Source organism: Mercenaria mercenaria, chromosome 4 (genome assembly GCF_021730395.1).
Source record: "Mercenaria mercenaria strain notata chromosome 4, MADL_Memer_1, whole genome shotgun sequence".
Lineage (NCBI taxonomy): Eukaryota > Metazoa > Mollusca > Bivalvia > Venerida > Veneridae > Mercenaria > Mercenaria mercenaria.
Window position 1 is genome coordinate 100,002,741 of NC_069364.1, and position 19,934 is coordinate 100,022,674.

Sequence of the window (19,934 nt, forward strand, 5' to 3'; positions counted from 1 at the left end):
AGAGAGGGCTGCTCTGGAGAGGTTGTACTGTATTACTAAATAGAACCAAATGCTGCATTGCTTTTGCAGAAATTTTTGTACATACTAATGTTCTGATAACTTGAAAGTTCATCTCTATCTCAGTTATTACTAAATACATTGGACACAGACTGAAGCCTTAGTCCAATATCCTCATACAAATTGGAGTAATCCAACACTAGTGACAGATCCAGCTCCTCAGATGTGCCCAATTTTACAATCCAGCATGGAAATAGCTGAGCACGCTGTCTAACATGTAAGCTCTTGTTGGTTTCTCAGGCAGAGAGGAAGCTCATGTCCTTCAGGCACCTGCATCAGAATATTTCCCTAGCAGAACTTGTGCATATTTCTCAAAGCTAAAATTATTTGACCGTTTAAAGTTATTTAATCAGTTAAATGTTGCATGATGAATTTCAGCCTTAATAGGTATGAGAAATCTTGTCGGAGCAAAGTCGCATATTTAAAGGTAGTCGATTATAGGCAATATAAGGTGTGGAATTGTTTCAGTTTTTGTTCATAAATGTAATCACCTGTTTTCAGAAACAGGTCATAAAGGTTCCAGTTAAAAAGTCATTATGTCAGGGTTTTACTTATGAGCCCCAAAATGTATGTCAGGGTTTTAGTAAGATCCCTAAAAGAGTTTGTCAGTTATGCACCAAAGAATTTTAGGGATTTAGTTACATGAAAATAAAAAGTATAAGAGCTTAATATTATGGGCCAGAAAAAGGATTTTAGGAAGTCAGTAAATGTATGTCAGGGTTTCAGCTATGGGTTTAATTTAGGATGATAAAAGAATATCAGTGTTTCAGTTACGGGCCAGAAAAAAGTTTACCGGTATCAGGGTTTGGTTATTGGCTATAAAATGTGTGTCAGGGTTTTGGTCATGGGGCATTGAAACGTTTATCAGGGTTTCAGTTACAGCCATAAAATTATGCCAGGGTTTCAATTTATAATAATAATGCGCGATAGAAATTAATGTCAGGTATTCAGTTATAGGCCATTAAAATGAATGCCAGGGTTTCAGTTGTGGGCCATAAAAGAGAATATCAGTGAATGTCAGTTTTTCAGTTGGGGGTCATAAAAGTGAATATCAGTGAATGTCATTTTTTCAGTTATGGACCATAAAAGTCAGGTTTTGGTTATGGGCCATTATGTTTTAGTCAATGTTTTGGTTGTTTACAGAAAAAGTATGTCATGGTTTCAGTTTTGGTTCATAAAAGGGTATGATAAGGTAAAATGAGTATGGGAGGGAATTATGTGCCAGGGATTTAGTTATGGATAAAAAGAATCTTTCAGTTTCAGCTATGTGCAATTAACTAACAAAGTTTCACCTCTGAGTTATGGACCATAAACAGGTTTGTTCGGCTTTCAGTTACATGTGGCAACATTCAGTCATGAGCCCTTTGAAAAAGGATGTCAGGCTTTGAATTTTGAGCCTTAAAAGAATGTTTCAATTATGGACCATAAAAAGTATGCCAGGGTTTCAGTTACGGGATATATAGATTTATATCAATGTTTCAGTTATGGGTTGTAAAAAAGTATGTAAGGGTATCAGTTATATAGGGGTAGGGGCTTGTTTGATATCCTCCAAACTTGATAGGAAGGACTAGTGCCAACATTTTGCCACTTTTCAGGTCAGAATTTGACCATAAAGTTTCAAGGAGTGATCATGTAAATGCAATTTTTAGCTCAAGGTGAGCTTTTGTGTCCATCGTCCGTCTGTCATCTGTCATCAACAATTTGACTGTTAACACTCTAGAGGTCACAATTTTGGCCAAATCTGAATGAAGCTTGGTCAGAATGTTACTCTCAATAAAATCTTAGACAGACAAGTTTAATATTGGGTCATCTGGGGTTAAAAACTAGGTCACCAGGTCAAATCTAAGGAAAAGCTTGATAACACTCGAGGCCACATTTATGACTGTATCTACATGAAACTTGGTCAGAATGTTAATCTTGATGATCTTTAGGTCAAGTTTGAATCTGGGTCATGTAGGGTCAAAAACTAGGTCACCAGGTCAGATCAAAGGAAAAGCTTTGTTAACACTCTAGAGGCCACATTTAAGACTATAGTTTCATGAAACTTAGTCAGAATGTTAATCTTGATGATCTTTAGGTAAAGTTCGAATCTTGGTCATGTGGGGTCAATAAGTAGGTCACCAGGTCAAATCAAAGAAAAATCTAGTTAACACTCTAGAGGCCACATTTATGACCATATCTTAATGAGGTCAGAATGTTAATCTTGATGATCTTTAGGTCAGGTTCTAATCTGGGTCAGCTGGGGTAAAAAAACTAGGTCATCAGGTCAAATCAAAGAAAAAGCTACATAACACTAAAGGCCACATTCATGGGCATATCTTAATGAAACTTGGTCAGTATATTAATCTTGATGATCTTTAGGTCAAGTTTAAATCTAGGTCAGGTGGGGTCAAAAACTAGATCATCAGGTCAAATCAAACTCTAGAGGCCACATTAATATGACCATATCTTAATGAAACTTGGTCAGAATGTTATTCTAGATGATCTTCAGGTGAGCATTACAGGGCCTTCATGGTTTTGTTTTTACAGAACAAGCAATGAGAGATGTGATGAATTAGTAGATGAAGTGTTTGAAGAACTGATTGCAGAGGAAGATGATAGTATGTATATTGTCGTTTTTGTTGAGAAGGTTTTTTCTTTTGGTCAATGTTTTGATAAGAATAGAGGTAACAGCAGCACTGCTTAGGATGTAGTCTTTTTCCAGTCTGTCCAGTGAATTACTTCAACCACCTTGATAGGGTTATGATAGAGCATTCTGTTTCAAGCATGGGAGGCTGAGGGTTTGATCACCAGCTACATATTACTCAAGACATGAAAAATGGTATCAGTAGCTGCTTGACACTAAGCATTAAAAGGGAAACTGGCCTCCTCTCTCATACCCAAGTGGCAATAGATTCCTTCCATTATCTATACTTAAGATGCTATACTTGTACTTGTTCCCTTTAAATTGCCTTATTTCTTGACTTACAACCTGAGCTCAAGGGCTCTTTGGTAAGCTATTGTGATCACTCTGTATCTTTCATAATGCATCATAGAAAATTTTTATTGTAAGCAATCTAGAGGTCAAAACTTTGGTCCAGTGTTATTAAAACTGGATCAGACTGTTTGAATCACACACAATTTCCGAACTTTAATTCGAAGGGATATAGTTTTGGCTTTGTCCATCCTTGACCTGAAGTCATCTAGTCAGATTGTTATTGATCATGTGAAGTTGTGTGCAAGGGGTTTTGTTTTAGATTTCACTCAGCCAGACAAGAACTATGCCCTTTGACTTAGTCCAAAAAAAAAAAATGCATTATGGATATAAAATTTTGTGACACACATCTAACATTATGGAAATAAATTTCATAAAGTTTAAGGAATATATTTCTGTATTGAATAATAATAAAATTGTTTCCTCGTTTATACTTAATTATTTAACATCTAGGTGAGCTTTTGTGAGCGCCCTGTGTCCGTAGTCTTCCGTCCGCCCATATATGTCCGTCTGTCGTCCATCATCAACAATTTGACTGTTAACACTCTAGAGGTCACAATTTTTGCCAAATCTTAATGAAACTTGGTCAGAATGTTACGCGTAATAAAATCTTGGAGGAGCTCAATATTGGGTCATGTGGGGTCAAAAACTAGGTCACCAGGTAAAATCAAAGGAAAATCTTGTTAACACTAGAGGTCACAATTTTGGCCCAGTCTAAAGGAAACTTGGTCAGAATGTTACTCTCTATAAAATTTTGAACGAGTTTAATATTGGGTCATCTGGGGTCAAAAACTAGGTCACGAGGGCAAATCAAAGGAAAAACTTGTTAACACCCTAGAGGTCACAATTTTGACCCAATCTTAATGAAACTTGGTCAGAATGTTACTCTCAATAAAATCTTGGACGAGATCGATATTGGGTCATCTGGGATCAAAAACTAGGTCACCAGGTCAAATCAAAGGAAAAGCTTATTAACACTGTAGAGGCCACATTTATGACCATATCTTAATGAAACTTGGTCAGAATGTTGATCTTGGTTATCTATAGTTCAAGTGTAGATCTGGATCATTAGGGGTCAAAAACTAGGTCACTAAGTCAAATCAAGGAAAAGCTTGTTAACACTCTAAGAGGCCACATTTATGACTATATCTTCATGAAACTTAGTCAGATGATCTTTAGGTCAAGTTCGAATCTGGGTCATGTGGGGTCAAAAACTAGGTCACTGGGTCAAATCAAAGGAAAAGCTAGTTAACACCACATTTATGACCATATTTTAATGAAACCTGGTCAGAATATTAATCTTGATGATCTTTAGGTCAATAGGTCAGGTGAGCAATACAGGGCCTTCTTGGCCCTCTTGTTATTTGCAATACAATAACTAGTTCTTGTTTAAAACACACTCAGATGATCAATGTGATGAACTTTGTATTTGTTTCAATTATGAATGCTAATTGTGCAAGACTATATCCCAGGTGCTACGGTTTTGACACTTCAATTGGCGCCGACTTTCTTACTGAATATTTCACAGTTTCATTCAGTTTTGCAAATTAGGGGTCATATGATTATAGATAACACGGTCGTTAATTGGCACATGATCACTCGCTAAAAGATTGAAATTTGATAACCATGGTAGCGCTGTTTGACACATGTAGGTTTCACATAATAAGAACTAAATGATATACTAGATCTCTTCCTGTGGAAATTATGGAAATTTTTTTTCTCAAAAATTGAAAGTCTATGAATTTACGTCACCACGGAACAGCCTTTTTGGCCAAAACCATGAAATTTAGTGCCAACGAAATTAAATGATTTCACAGTATGGGAGACCAACATAGTGCAAATGTTGACATTAGGCGGTGGTACTTTTCCCATTATGGTTCTATGGAAAACTTCAAAAATATTTTCCTGTCAATATTCTGGCCAATTGTCAAAGTAATTTAGCAGAAATGTTTCTTGTACAAATTGTTTTACCCATTTGAGATTTGAAATTCAGTTGAGCAATCTAAGGTCATTATGACCCTCTTGTTTATAAAAAGTGGCTCATTACCGTCCTCTGTCACTTTGTTATAATAAAATATTTCTTTCTTTGTTACAGTGGTACATTCAAAAACATTAGATGTGTTAGGGAGGGACCTTTTTCTACCAAAAACTTGTGGTAGAGTTTTAGATACAACATTTAACCACTTGTGTTGTCAGGTATGTAGATACAACATTCACTTGTGTTGTCTGGAATGTAGATACATTTAACCACTTGTGTTGTCAGGTATGTAGATACAACATTCACTTGTGTTGTCAGGTATGTAGATACAACATTTAACCACTTGTGTTGTCAGGAATGTTACTAAGATACAACATTTCACCACTTGTGATGTCAGATATGTAGATACATTTAACCACTTGTGTTGTCAGGTATGTAGATACAACATTTAACCACTTGTGTTGTCAGGTATGTAGATACAACATTCACTTTTGTTGACAGGTATGTAGATACAACATTCACTTGTGTTGTCAGGTATGTAGATACAACATTTAACCACTTGTGTTGTCAGGTATGTAGATACAACATTTCACCACTTGTGTTGTCAAGTATGTAGATACAACATTCACTTTTGTTGACAGGTATGTAGATACAGTGAAACACTGCTCACCCGAGCATCGATGACTCGAGCACCTGGGCTCGCATTAATTCATGTGGTCCCGGCCGATTTCCTTCTATTTTCTATGTGAAATTACCATGGCCGGGTCGAGCATCGATAACTCGATCGCTCAAGCATGACACCTGGTCCCTGTGTATTAATTTACTCTTTGTTGCTTATGGCAAACTCGAGCAGAGGTATCAAAATTTTCACACCTTCGGCGGTCAGAATGTATTGGTTAATTTAAAATTTTCGCACGCCGTTAGAATTGCATGGTCTATTTCCCGACTATCTTAAATGTTTGTTAGTCAGTATATTTGATCTGATAATGAGATTAATTATTGATGAAAGGTGGAAGAAAAATTTTATTGATCAAAATTGTTATTAATTATTACTTTTTTCTGTGGGATCGAGAAAATAATTATGAGATCTTAATATTTTAATCAACAGTTGTTTGCATGCAAATAAAGCCTTTTATAAAATTGAGACGATAATTATGAGATCTTAATTTGGAGAAGAAAATTGCGAATTCGATTACAGTATTTCAAATAGAAAAAAAATGTCTTAACTGTTTCTTCACATGTGTCATTTACGATCTATCATAAATAACGTTTGTAATACGTTTTTTGAAAATGTCTCGAGTGTGTCATTATTACGCATCACAGTTTCCTCTGCAAATGGTCTCGATGACAATTGGTAAACCAAACTTCAATTTTCTTCGTATGTTGGTCAATGTTTGGGTCGCTCGACACCATGGATAACACGAGCATTTTGCTCATCCCCTTGCGACCTCGAGTGAGCGGTGTTTCACTATACAACATTTAACCACTTGTGTTGTCAGGTATGTAGATACAACATTCACTTGTGTTGTCAGGTATGTAGATACAACATTTAACCACTTGTGTTGTCAGGAATGTTACTAAGATACAACATTTCACCACTTGTGATGTCAGATATGTAGATACATTTAACCACTTGTGTTGTCAGGTATGTAGATACAACATTTAACCACTTGTGTTGTCAGGTATGTAGATACAACATTTAACCACTTGTGTTGTAGGTATGTACAGTCTGTTGCTACACTAGTAAAGTACAGCAGAAACAGAGAATACTCTACAGTAGGGTAGACTGTTACATTAACGGAATTACTCCCACCTATAAAGTACTGTAAAAGCACTTATTTTGCTAGGTCAAAATTTCGCGAATTTGAAATTTTGAGTATGTTTCTGAGTTTTAGTATACGCGAATTGTATACTTGAATTTGAATTATACTAATTGTGAATACTTACATGAGGATTACTGTTTGCGAGATTTAGGGCCTTGCGCATATAGCGAAAATTAAACCTTCTCAAAATTTCCGCTTTTACAGTAGGTAGCTGACCATAGTTCTGACACGGTAAAACTGCTTTTGCCCTGCTCAGTCTGCACAGCCATCACAAGGCAGGAACCAGTGAACCCTGCCTCACAGCAGCCCCTTATGCAGCATTAGTGGAGTTTAGCTCTTCTGTCAAAAATACAGTTAGTTGTTACTGGAGTTAACTCTAGTCCATGAGCAGAGGGTGTGAGTTCATTTGCCCGGCAAGGTCAATATTCTCCCTAAAAGAAGTCTGAAGTCTGCTGCCTCTATTTCCTTTGAAAATGTTGTCAGTTACTTGTGGAGTACAAGTATGTTTAGGTATGGGTTAAAGAACTGTCGTTGTATAACTGAAAATACCACTCAAAATGGTGGTTATACTTCTGAAACAAGGCAGAAATACTGCTGAAACAAGGCAGAAATACTGCTGAAATAATGTAAATCCATATCAAGCAAGTAGACATTGTTGTCTATGCAGAAGGTTATTGCATTGAAACTTTTTAAAGGTGTCTACTTTCATCATATTTATCTGAAACTTCAGTTAATTTACTACTTCAACTGATGATTAAATTATTTATCGTTTTTCTGATACAGGCACTAGGAGCCATTGACTACTTGGAGATCGGTCAAAATTTCGACTCAGTGATTGTACGAAACATACCGAAAATGACCTTGAAACAGAAATCAGAGGCCAAACGCTTTATTGTTATGATAGATACATTTTATGATAACAAGGTAAAGATGTCTTCAGCTCTCAGCTTAAGTAGATATGTATCATGTTTTCCGGTAGTTTATTAAAACAGTGGATTATATTTTAAACTTGTTTCAGACAGTGAGATTTTCATTTGATGATTTTCACTATAATTCTAGAAGTACTCTTCAGTGCAGAAAAAATATGAATTATACATAAGAAATGCTTTGCAAGATGAACATCAATAAATAGAAGTTTATAAATACATACAAAAATGTAAATATCATTAGACTTGAAATAAAAAGAAAATATGTTTATTTTGCATGTAAGATTGAAACTATCTTTCACTTGTGAACACCAGATTTTAAATTTTCATTTGTTGATGCACCACTTGTGAAAATATTGTATCTGATGCTTGATGAAAGATATTGGTATCTTACACTGAAACAATCAAATTTTCTCAGTATGTTAGTTTTTACTGCTATGAAATTGTTATAATTTTCATAGATATTACAGTTGTGGATATCCATAAAATTTAATCCCCAGGAACAAATCAAATTCACATTTATTTTGTCTTGGACACTAAATTCTTGACAATTAATTCAAGTCCCCACATAAAGGATTTTGAGCCAATACATCTACATCTGTTAGGTAGTTTGTTCTCCATCAAAAGCTGGTAGCGGACAAGTTACAAGTGATATGTAATATAGAAAGATTGGAAAGATTAACTCACAGCTGTTACATAACTGAAATTCTAATGAGAAATGGCATAAATCAAAAAGGGAACAAACTGAAATACTTTTGAGAAACATTATTAGAGACTTTGAAACAAGATTTATATCAAACAATCATACAAGTCAGTACATGTATTGTTGTTTCAGGTGAGAGTTATATGTTCAGCAGAGGCCCTGCCACAGGGGTTGTTCACTAAAGGTACGCAGACTTTGAGAGAGGAGGACAGGAATAGAATGCTTATGGATGATCTAGGAATACAGGCAGTAAGACATAGCAGCTTTCTTTTAAGAAATATTTTATCAATGAATAATGTTTCTATTGAGTTTGTTATGTTTATAATTGCACAGCTTATAAATTGAAACATATCTGAATTTCGAATCAAATTATATACACATTATAGGTCTCTACATGCAAAACAGGAAGACAGAATGTCTAGAGGAGGCAGATCAAAATATTTTATTACAGTGATAAGATTTTTAAGAGGTTTTTTGGCCAAAATTTGAAACTGTGTAAACCACACAAACTTTAAATCACACAGTTAAGGTTACATGGCTTGTATCAATTTGTATGGTGGAGTACGATCCCTGGTGCCCATCCAGAGTTTAGCAGACACAGACATGTACATGTGTAACCTTCCACAAGTCAGATTGATATCTTTCCCTTGAAAAATACTATTCTGGGTTTTAAAACCCAGAATGATTATAGGAACTTGATTCAAAGTTAGTCATCTGAACCACTCACCCATAAAGGCCCCTTTTAATCTAAAAGGTAAAATCTCAAATTTAATAAGGGTGTTGTGGAAATGAAATTCTTCATTGTAACAATTTGACTCTATAATTCCATTTTACACATATATGATATAATGTATTACAACAGAATTCAGAATCATCTGGTGCCAGTATATTCACAGGAGAGGAAGAACTATTTGCTTTTGAGAGAACCATATCACGACTGGCTGAAATGCAGACAGAGACGTACTGGAGCTACAGACAGCCATACCCAACCTCTTGATGATAACTTCTTATTAGGGGAAAATAATTTGTTTTAACAATTCATAGTAATTAAATGATAAACGATATTAATATTAAAGCAAGGGCTTAGTCAAGGAGCTTTTGACACACCAGTAGTTTCAGCCGGTGTTACGTAATGCTGTTGCAGCATGTTGAGATAGAATTATAGAAATGGATGTCAAACCAGAATTTTATACCAGTATGAATACGTATCTACAGTGCTTGTAATAGGAAGCATTTTTTGTTGACAGCAGACAGTTTATTACAGTTGAAATTTGGCACATCAAACTCCCTTATCTTGAAATTCTTGCAATCTTGAAGAAATTTTTAAGTCATTCTTAATGTTAATATGTATTTTTACTCCTTTTGAGACTATTTTGACATTAGGCAACATTTGTTTTGTCAGGGACAATTTTAAGTCTTGTCAGTGAAATTCCTCATGTCATGTTTTACATGTACTTTTATATGTACTTATATGTACTTCTGTATGTGGCTCCAGCAAAACATGCAGCCAAAAATGTCTGCACCAAGTATCAAATTTAAGGGGAAGTTTTGTTATCACAAAATACTGGTAACATGTATAGTTTATGTAAATTTGAGATACCGAGTTTCAGCTGAATTACATTAACCATAATAATTGAAGTACCAATATTTTTACCTCGTCACAAAGTACATACCAATACTGACATCATACTTTGTTAAATATTCTAACCAAAATTTATAAAAAGTCCACCTGAGCTCAAGACTTGCAGCACAAGGGTGATAATTTCAAATCTCAGGCAATGTGGATGTTTGATGTCATAGTTGACTGTAGAAAATGTTTGTGGTCACTCATATTCTCTGCCTGTGGGTTACTGACGAAAGAAAACAGGTTTGATTGATAAAAAGTTAAGGAACATTGGTAAACTGACCAATACATATATAATCGTAAAACTTTTGAAACTTTTTATGCCCAAGTCAGTTTAAACAGTTATTTCATGTTTGTTTATTAGTCTCTAAATTGGGTTATTTTTGTGCCTATTTTGGTTTCAAACAAGCTCATTCAGGTTCTGACTGATAAAAAAACATACATTCCCAGTGAGTGAAGTACTGTGAAATCAATAAACTTCACCTGAATTTCTAAATTGGACTGGTTTTTCATTCAATTTGGGCAGTACCCTTTATTATCCGAAGGTGTGTTCTCTGAAAATTTACTGAATGAATATTGAAGACTGGTCGCAAAGGCAGAATCACTTGCTGCCAGTGGGCTGAAAGTTAATATTCACGGAGACCTAGTTTTCCTAAGTTTTGTGCTGCTGTCGGTCCATTCAGTAAAATCCTAACGAACAAATATAATCCCCATTCTTTTTATATCAAAAATGGGAAATCCGCGATTTCATATTCCCAAGAGATAACATAAATGTCCAAATCACAAAAAGGTCAGTGTCACAAAATTAATCAATTGCACAGTACATCTACATGTATAGTATAAAATGTGAAAGCCAATTTTGTTCAAACTTGTTGCACTAATTTCGGGTGATTTGGTTGTGATGATTTAGCTGTTTATTTAATTATCAGCATACTAAACCAGAGCTTACAGACATGTATTTCTGTTTGGAATTCATTTATTTAAATAAAAAACAACATGGGATGCTCTTACTTCAGATTATTTACACAAGTACTCATTATTTTTGTTGAGCCAGCTTGTGGAAGTGAAGACATAGTCGTCCAAATGGTGTTCGGTGACTTAGAATTTTTTTTAAGATTCACTTCTGTTTGTTGTTACTATAAATAACTTACCGGTATATTGTAACTTTTTTCATTTGGCATAAAGTGTCATGTGCAGCTCCCAGTCTTTTTTGACAGCTGGCGGGCTCGACATGTAGCCTGTAGGCATCTGGTTTTCAGTATACTCACTTACATAGGACTTCTTAAATTTTTTTGCTAGAAAAATGTTTTAAACTTTTTGTGTCAGTCAGAATAGAACAAATCTTTACAGCTAACTTTCATTGGCTGCTTTATTTGTTTATTTTATTCATTTAACTATTGTTTTACATCTTCTGTTAAATTTATTCATTTTTATCTATGTTTAAAATGTTTACCATTTACATTTAATATACTTAGAACTACACTGGAAACCCTGTACACTGAGCAACCACTGGCGACTAAGGGACAATCCCGGAGAGCAGGGGAAGTTTAGGGTGGGAATTTCCTGTCACAACTATTAGATGTGATACTGTTAAATCATTTATATTCATGGGGACTAATTTTTGTGGATGCTTTGGTTGAGTCAATCCACGAAAATAAATCCCACCAAAGAAGTAAATTTCTCATTATTATATGCTTAAAGGTCAAATTCCACCAATTTATATCTCAACGAAAAACCTCTGACCAAAACCCTGAAATTGTTAACCCATGAAATTAAATGATTTTACAGTAATTTTCAGTGGAAAATCTTATTCCAGACTTTGAAAAATGTACAGTTATGAAGAGTGTCTGCTTGTCAGGGTCTCCAGGGATTGTTCTGTAACTATAATTTATTTATTTTACATGTTTTGCAAACGATGTTACTACTGTACATTTTGATGTCTGGCTATATTTTGTCTTAATTTTTGACATCAAAGTGTAATAAAGACTCACCAGTATCTGGCATTCAGTTTTGTAGCTGTGCACTTCAATATAATTTGCTATCAAATTGCCTTATAAGATCACTGTTGAAACATGTTTATTTATCATTTTACATTTATTTTGAGTTGTGAGGGTTCTGGTTATCTAATACTGGACATTTTGCAATATCAGATACTTAATAAAGGTTTTGTCTTTGCTTGTGCCATAAATTTTCTTTCAGAGTACAGTAAAATACAGATTAATCAAAGTCACAAGGGGGTGAGATAAATGCTTTAGCTGTCCGAGAGTTTGAGACATCTAAAAAACAAAATATAAGAATCTTTCACTGGTTGAAGGTGTGGTTACAAATATCTGGCTCGAGGGTAACTGTTTAGGCAGTAATGCTGCTTTGCCAGATATTTTCACCCACACCTTCAACTTGTAATATCTTCCTTTTCTTGCATGCCTTATTCTTTAATTTATAGAAGAAATAAAGTTTTCTTTAAAAACGCAATTTTTTGCAGTAACATATGAATTTAAGCATTCATTCCTAAATTACAGCATGTGAGTCATCTTACACTACGTGATGTAAGGAGAGGTTTTCTAGCACCGCCAAAAACACTTGGGAAAATTCTGCTGGGCATGCAAGAAAATAAAGGAAAAACAGCCAGGAACCTCATAAATTGTAAATTTTGTATTTGCCCCGAGTTTGGTATTAACTCAGTCTGTTTCATGAAATTATGATTTGCATAATTTACCTGATACTGAGTCCATTAATTCATTATTTTGATATTTTTCACAAGCATTATTCACGAGAGTTTTGAATTTGCTCACTCTGTATGCAAAATGTTAGTGAAAGTTAACGCTCGTGAATATTATCCTCCCTCCAATGCAAAGTAGCCAGAGTCATACTGAGGAGCTATACCTTTTACCTTTTGAATGTGTTTACCCATGTCATAAAATTATCACATTTTGTTTGAGGTTTTAAACAGTTTTTTAAACATATCAGCATTTCTGTGCAGTGAAAGTTAAGACAACAGTTACTAATTACTTAAAATAAGTGTCCTTTGAGCAGATCGATAAAAACAGGTTTATTATTAGATACAAGTGAACTAATCTGTTGTTAAGAAAATATTTATATCTCAGAATTTAGGAAACAGTATTTACATCTACTAACAACTTGAATGCATATTGTATGGTCATGTTTATTTATGTAAATATTGTACAATCAGTTTATGAATTTGAGCACTTGTTATTTCTTTCAGATATGAATATGTTAATATTAAATATTGATAGAATTAATGTGAACTTTGTTCATTGAGGTTTAATTTTTTGCATAGACAACTTATTAATCCACAAAAAGTGGTCTTCCACAAATATTAATGATTTCACAATAACTATGATTGTTGTTTTCCTATGTAGAAATGTTTCTGATCCTTTCCAGTAAAACATAATTTTATCCCTCCAATTTATTTATGTAACCAGTGTCGGTGTTAGTTTAAAGTAACATAACTATAGATTTACTCCAATTTTACCTTGAAATTCAGAAAGCACTTTCATATACTTTTTCACAATTTTGTGTTTTTGTAAGAGGAAAGTAAAAAGAATTTGTTTATACGTGAGGATGTTCGGAAAGCTCTTTACCATGTTAGTGATGGGGTAAAATAGGAGAAAGATATCCTTACTTAAATAGCTGACAGCAAAAATAATAACTTAAAAATGTAACTCATTCATGATTATAACAGTTGACATACAACTGTTTGTTTTAAAATTACTGGCATAGGTATATTTTCAAAAACATAGGGTGGGGATTGGGGATAGGGGCAGTTGACCATAAAGCTTGACCAAATTAGACAATATAGACTTGAAAAAATTTTCAACATCCAAAACGGTCCTTCCATTACAATGAGATGAGCTGTCGAATGAATTTGTATCTGTTTTTCTTATAACAAAAAGATTTCTTGTCAGAAAGTTTTGTGTAAGCAGAGTATATGTTACAGTTGTTTTCAAGTGGCCTCTGTGGCTGAGCGGTTAAGGTCACCAACTTACTCTCATTCGCTCCCCACCGATGTGGGTTCAAGCCGCGCTTGGGGCATTGGAGACTTCATGTGAGGAAGCCATCCAGCTGGCTTACGGAAGGTCGATGATTCTATCCAGCTGCCTGCCAGTGATGTAATAATGCATAGGTCACATTGGGTTTTCCTCCATTAAATGCTGGAAAATTGCCATATGATCTATAATTGTGTCAGTGTGATGTTAAACCCAATAAAAGACCCCCCCCCCCCACACCCACCAAAAAAAACAAAACAATTGTTTTCGATTTCTTTGCAATTGATATTAGAAGTAAGGTAGCTAAATCATTGTTGATTTTACAAAACTTGTTATTGGTTTATAGATATTGTTGGTCAGTGTGATACAAATATATTTATTCAAGATGTACAGTGGAAATAAAGGTTACCAACACCATATTGTTTATTTGTTACATTTCAAAATGCATGTTATTACAGGAAGTAGTTTTGGAAGTCAAGGACTTAAATATAGAATGGTCTGTGATACAAGATCCTTGTTAAAATTAAGGTGATAATTTACAAGCTTTGTGCAGCATCCCTGCAAAGAATCACTCCAAAGGTGGAGTTTGGGATCATCCATCAATTGTTCTCATTTTTGTTTGAAAGGGAGATGCAGCTCAATGTGGACAGAGCATTTCTGCTAGAAAAGACTAAAACATGTGAGAATAAATTTTATTTATTTTTTAAGCAAACCTAGTTTAAGAACTATTAAAACTAATTGTACCTTATCACTAGCAATTTTACTAGTACCCAGTTAAGCAGGTTCAACTAAGGCAATCGCTATGAATTGCCTTACCCACTTCAATAGATATGGCCAGGACTTGGTTGAAAATGATCTCAGTCCTATAGTGCAATAGACAAATATTATTAAAGGTTATTGCTCCAGTAAGAATAATTTACTTATAAGCTGGTCTAGTTAAAAAGAAAATACCTGCCTTGTTTTAGAGAGGCATTTGGCTTCTAAAGATGCCATTAAAAGAGGTTAAACTGTATGACTTTACTCGGAAATAATTTCCAGAGATATGATAACAGCACATCTTAGCTTTTTTTATCACTGGCTATTAATTTTGATAATACTTAGTACATGAAAATTGCTACAAACTTTTCCATTTCATACCTTCTCTTTTTAGCTCAGAAGAGCCAAGTTTAAAACTGGGTCATGTGGGGTCAAAAACTAGGTCACCACTCGAAGGAAAAGCTTGTTAACACTGTAGAGGCCACATTTATGACCCTATCTTCATGAAACTTGGTCAATGTTTATCTTGATGATTCCAAGGCCAGGTTTAACAGGCGAGCGATACAGGGTCATCATGGCCCTCCTGTTATTTAATGTCACAACAGCGGCATATTCTTTACTGGTTGCAAAAGGCTATTTATTCAATTTTGTCCAATAAAAAGATGCACCTTGTATAATTTTCTCCCCACCATACAAATTGGTGTAAAACCATTATGCCATTCAACTATTTTTACCTTGAATATAATTAAATATATGGAAAGCTATCTTACTCGCCCTAGTGTATTTCACTTGCAAACTTTAGATAATGGTTCCATGTCATCACCTACATCATATTGCACAAGGTCCATAACTCTGGTACCAATATTTCATGAATTATGTCCCCTTTTTACATATAATTTCAGGTGAAAGTTCCCACTGTCTCTGTTACTAAGAAATGGATTTGATACAAACAAAATAGTTGTTCCAAATAACCCACATTATATGACATAACAAACATAAGTCTGGCACCACTATTTCATGAATTATGCCCCTGTTTCACCTAGAATTTCAGGTTAAAGTTTTAGTGCACTTTCACTTTCTCAGTTCCTATTAAATTGATTTGATATGAACAGTTGTTCCCACATAATATGAAGCAATGCCCATAACTGTGGCACCAATATTTTATTATGTCCTAAACTTTATTGGGTTTGATTCAAACTTAAAATAGTTGTTCCACTTCGTCACCCTCATCATATGACAATGTGCGCTATGAATTATGTACTTGTGTTCTATACTGTTCTATACTTAGAAATTCTTGTTAATGTTTTGATGCACTTTCACTCTATTTGTTATTACTAAATGGATTTGACACAAACTTGTCCAACATCATCATCCATGTTGGGGGTAATGATCACTCCAGTGATAGCTCTAGTTTCCTCAGCTATCTCCTGTTTGACTATCCAACATGAAAATAGATGAGTGCACTGTCTCCTCTGACATCTCTTGTTAAGAAAATCTACTTATAGTTACACTGGATTTTCACAAACTTTTGTGTGCAACACTCTGGCATTCAGTAAACAGCTGTATCTTAAACTTGTGGATACCAGCCCCTTTCCAGAGTGTTACCTACAGTGATAGGTAACACTCAGGAAAGTGGTTGTGGAAGTTGAAAAAAATATTCCTGTGTTTGGACTCCGAGTTAATATATTTTCTGGTTCTTTGGGAGTCCATTCAATGCTTCTGTATAATAGAATTCCACTGTAGCGGGAGCTAGGTTGCACATTTTATTACACTCCTTATACAGACTCAGTAAAACCAAGTCTATTGTCAGTTTGCCTCAAAACGGTCCCCAAATGATCTTTGTACAGATTTTATTTAACATCCTTTGACAGTAGTATTTAAATTATTTTAACTGGGAGCCAAAATAATCTGTAATAATTATATTACATATGAAATGGTGAACAAGTCCCAGAAAAGTCACAAATTAGCTGTATAGATAAATCTAGAAATAGCTAAAGTGAACAACATATGTCAAAATCAAATAGAAAACAGTCATTATCCAATCTATATGGTTAATATGAGACAAAAAACAATCACAACAAACCGAGATGTGTGCAGTCTCAATTTCATAACAAATTACATGTTGCAATTTCTACGATAAATCATTACTAAATTAGCCATTAGTAACGGTGATTCTCACAAATGACACATTCTTCAATGAATTATCGTAACAATTTGCTGCATTTATTGAAAATAAGACTGCAAAGATCTTGGTTTGATCGATGTAACTGACTTACATCTTTTAAACCATTGGGATGTGATAATAACAAATAAGCATTTCATTTTAACATATTTTGAATTATTGTTATTGGTTTTTAGCTCGACTATTCAGAGAATAGTAGAGCTATTGGACTCACCCATGCATTGGCGTCGGCGTCCCAATTTGGTTAGGTTTTGTATGTAAGCTGGTATCTCAGTAACCACTTGTGGGAATGGATTGAAACTTCACACACTTATTCACTGTGATAAACTGACCTACAATGCACAGGTTCCATAACTCTATTTTGCTTTTTTACAAAATTATGCCCCTTTTTTGACTTAGAAATTCTTGGTTAATTTGTATGTAAGCTGGTATCTCAGTAACCGCTTGTGGGAATGGATTGAAACTTCACACATTTATTCATTGTGATAAACTGACCTACATTGCACAGGTTCCATAACTCTATTTTGCTTTTTTACAAAATTATGCCCTTTTTTCGACTTAGAAATTCTTGGTTAAGGTTTTGTATGTAAGCTGGTATCTCAGTACCCACTGATGGGAATGGATTGAAACTTCACACACTTGTTCACTGTCATGATCTGACATGTACTGTGTAGGTCCGTTAACTCTACTTTGCATTTTTTCAAAATTATGCCCCTTTTTCTGACTTAGCAGATTTTTGTTAATTTTTGTATGTAAACTGGTATCTCAGTATCCACTAATGGGAATGGATTGAAACTTCACACACTTGTTCACTGTCATTATCTGACATGCACTGTGTAGGTCCCATAACTCTACTTTGTATTTATTCAAAATTATGCCCCTTTTTCGACTGCAGTTTTTGGTTAAGTTTTTGTATGTAAGCTGGTAATTCAGTATCCACTTATGGGAAAGGATTGAAACATCACACACTTTTCTTTTTTTTTAGCTCACATGTCACAAAGTGACAGTGTGAGCTATTGTGATCGCGCAGCGTCCGTCGTCTGTGCGTCCGTGCGTAAACTTTTGCTTGTGACCACTCTAGAGGTCACATTTTTCATGGGATCTTTATGAAAGTTGGTCAGAATGTTCATCTTAATGATATCTAGGTCAAGTTTGAAACTGGGTCAACTGCGGTCAAAAACTAGGTCAGTAGGTCTAAAAATAGAAAAACCTTGTGACCTCTCTAGAGGCCATATTTTTCAATGGATCTTCATGAAAATTAGTCAGAATGTTCAACATGATGATATCTAGGTCAAGTTTGAAACTGGGTCACGTGCCATCAAAAACTAGGTCAGTAGGTCAAATAATAGAAAAACCTTGTGACCTCTCTAGAGGCCATATTTTTCATGGGATCTGTATGAAAGTTGGTCTGAATGTTCATCTTGATGATATCTAGATCAAGTTCGAAACTGGGTCACGTGCTATCCAAAACTAGGTCAGTAGGTCTAAAAATAGAAAAACCTTGTGACCTCTCTAGAGGCCATATTTTTCAATGGATCTTCATGAAAATTGGTGAGAATGTTCATCTTGATGATATCTAGATCAAGTTCGAAACTGGGTCACATGCGGTCCATAACTAGGTCATTAGGTCTAAAAATAGAAAAACCTTTTGACCTCCCTAGAGGCCATATTTTTCAATGGATCTTCATGAAAATTGGTCAGAATGTTCATCTTGATGATATCTAGGCCGTGTTCGAAAGTGGGTCTCGTGCGATCAAAAACTAGGTCATTAGGTCTAAAAATAGAAAAACCTTGTGACCTCCCTAGAGGCCATATTTTTCAATGGATCTTCATGAAAATTGGTCAGAATGTTCATCTTGATGATATCTAGGCCATGTTCGAAAGTGGGTCACGTGCTGTCAAAAACTAGGTCAATAGGTCTGAAAATAGAAAAACCTTGTGACCTCCCTAGAGGCCATATTTTTAAATGGATATTCATGAAAATTAGTCAGAATGTTCATCTTGGTGATATCTAGGTCAAGTTCGAAACTGGGTCACGTGCTTTCAAAAACTAGGTCAGTAGGTCTAAAAATAGAAAAACTTTGTGACCTCTCTAGAGGCCATATTTTTCAATGGATCTTCATGAAAATTAGTCAGAATGTTCACCTTGATGATATCTAGGTCAGGTTTGAAACTGGGTCACATGCGATCCAAAACTAGGTCATTAGGTCTAAAAATAGAAAAACCTTGTGACCTCTCTAGAGGCCATATTTTTCCATGGATCTTCATGAAAGTTGGTCTGAATATTCACTTTGATGATATCTAGGTCAAGTTCGAAAGTGGGTCACATGCGGTCAAAAACTAGGTCATTAGGTCTAAAAATAGAAAAACCTTGTGACCTCTCTAGAGGCCTTATTTTTCAATGGATCTTCTTGAAAATTAGTCAGAATGTTCACCTTGATGATATCTTGGTCAAATTCGAAAATGGATGACGTGTGGTCAAAAACTAGGTCATTAGGTCTAAAAATAGAAAAACCTTGTGACCTCTCTAGAGGCCATACTTTTCATGAGATCTTCATGAAAATTGGTCAGAATGTTCACCTTGATGATATCTAGGTCAAGTTCGAAACTGGGTCACGTGCCTTTAAAAACTAGGTCCTTAGGTCAATTAATAGAAAAACCTTGTGACCTCTCTAGAGGCCATACTTTTCATGAGATCTTCATGAAAATTGGTGAGAATGTTCACCTTGATGGTATCTAGGTCAAGTTCGAAACTGGGTCAAGTGCCTTCAAAAACTAGGTCATTAGGTCAGATAATAGAAAAGCCTTGTGACCTCTCTAGAGGCCATATTTTTCAATGGATCTTCATGAAACTTGGTCAGAATTTTTATCTCGATATCTAGGTCAAGTTCAAAACTGGGTCAC

General features: G+C 34.9%; 1 protein-coding gene across 1 annotated transcript in view; it reads left to right on the top strand.

The window, feature by feature from the left end:
* The window catches only part of LOC123552535 (AFG1-like ATPase), a 91,131-nt gene extending 76,622 nt beyond the window's left edge, over positions 1-14,509 (top strand). The window contains exons 9-13 of the mRNA XM_045342256.2: positions 2,587-2,657; positions 5,127-5,227; positions 7,616-7,756; positions 8,594-8,710; positions 9,324-14,509. Of these exons, the coding sequence (XP_045198191.1) occupies positions 2,587-2,657; positions 5,127-5,227; positions 7,616-7,756; positions 8,594-8,710; positions 9,324-9,458 (565 nt within the window). The 3' untranslated portion in view covers positions 9,459-14,509. The remainder of the gene's footprint in view (positions 1-2,586; positions 2,658-5,126; positions 5,228-7,615; positions 7,757-8,593; positions 8,711-9,323) is intronic.
* Positions 14,510-19,934: the final 5,425 nt, after the last annotated feature.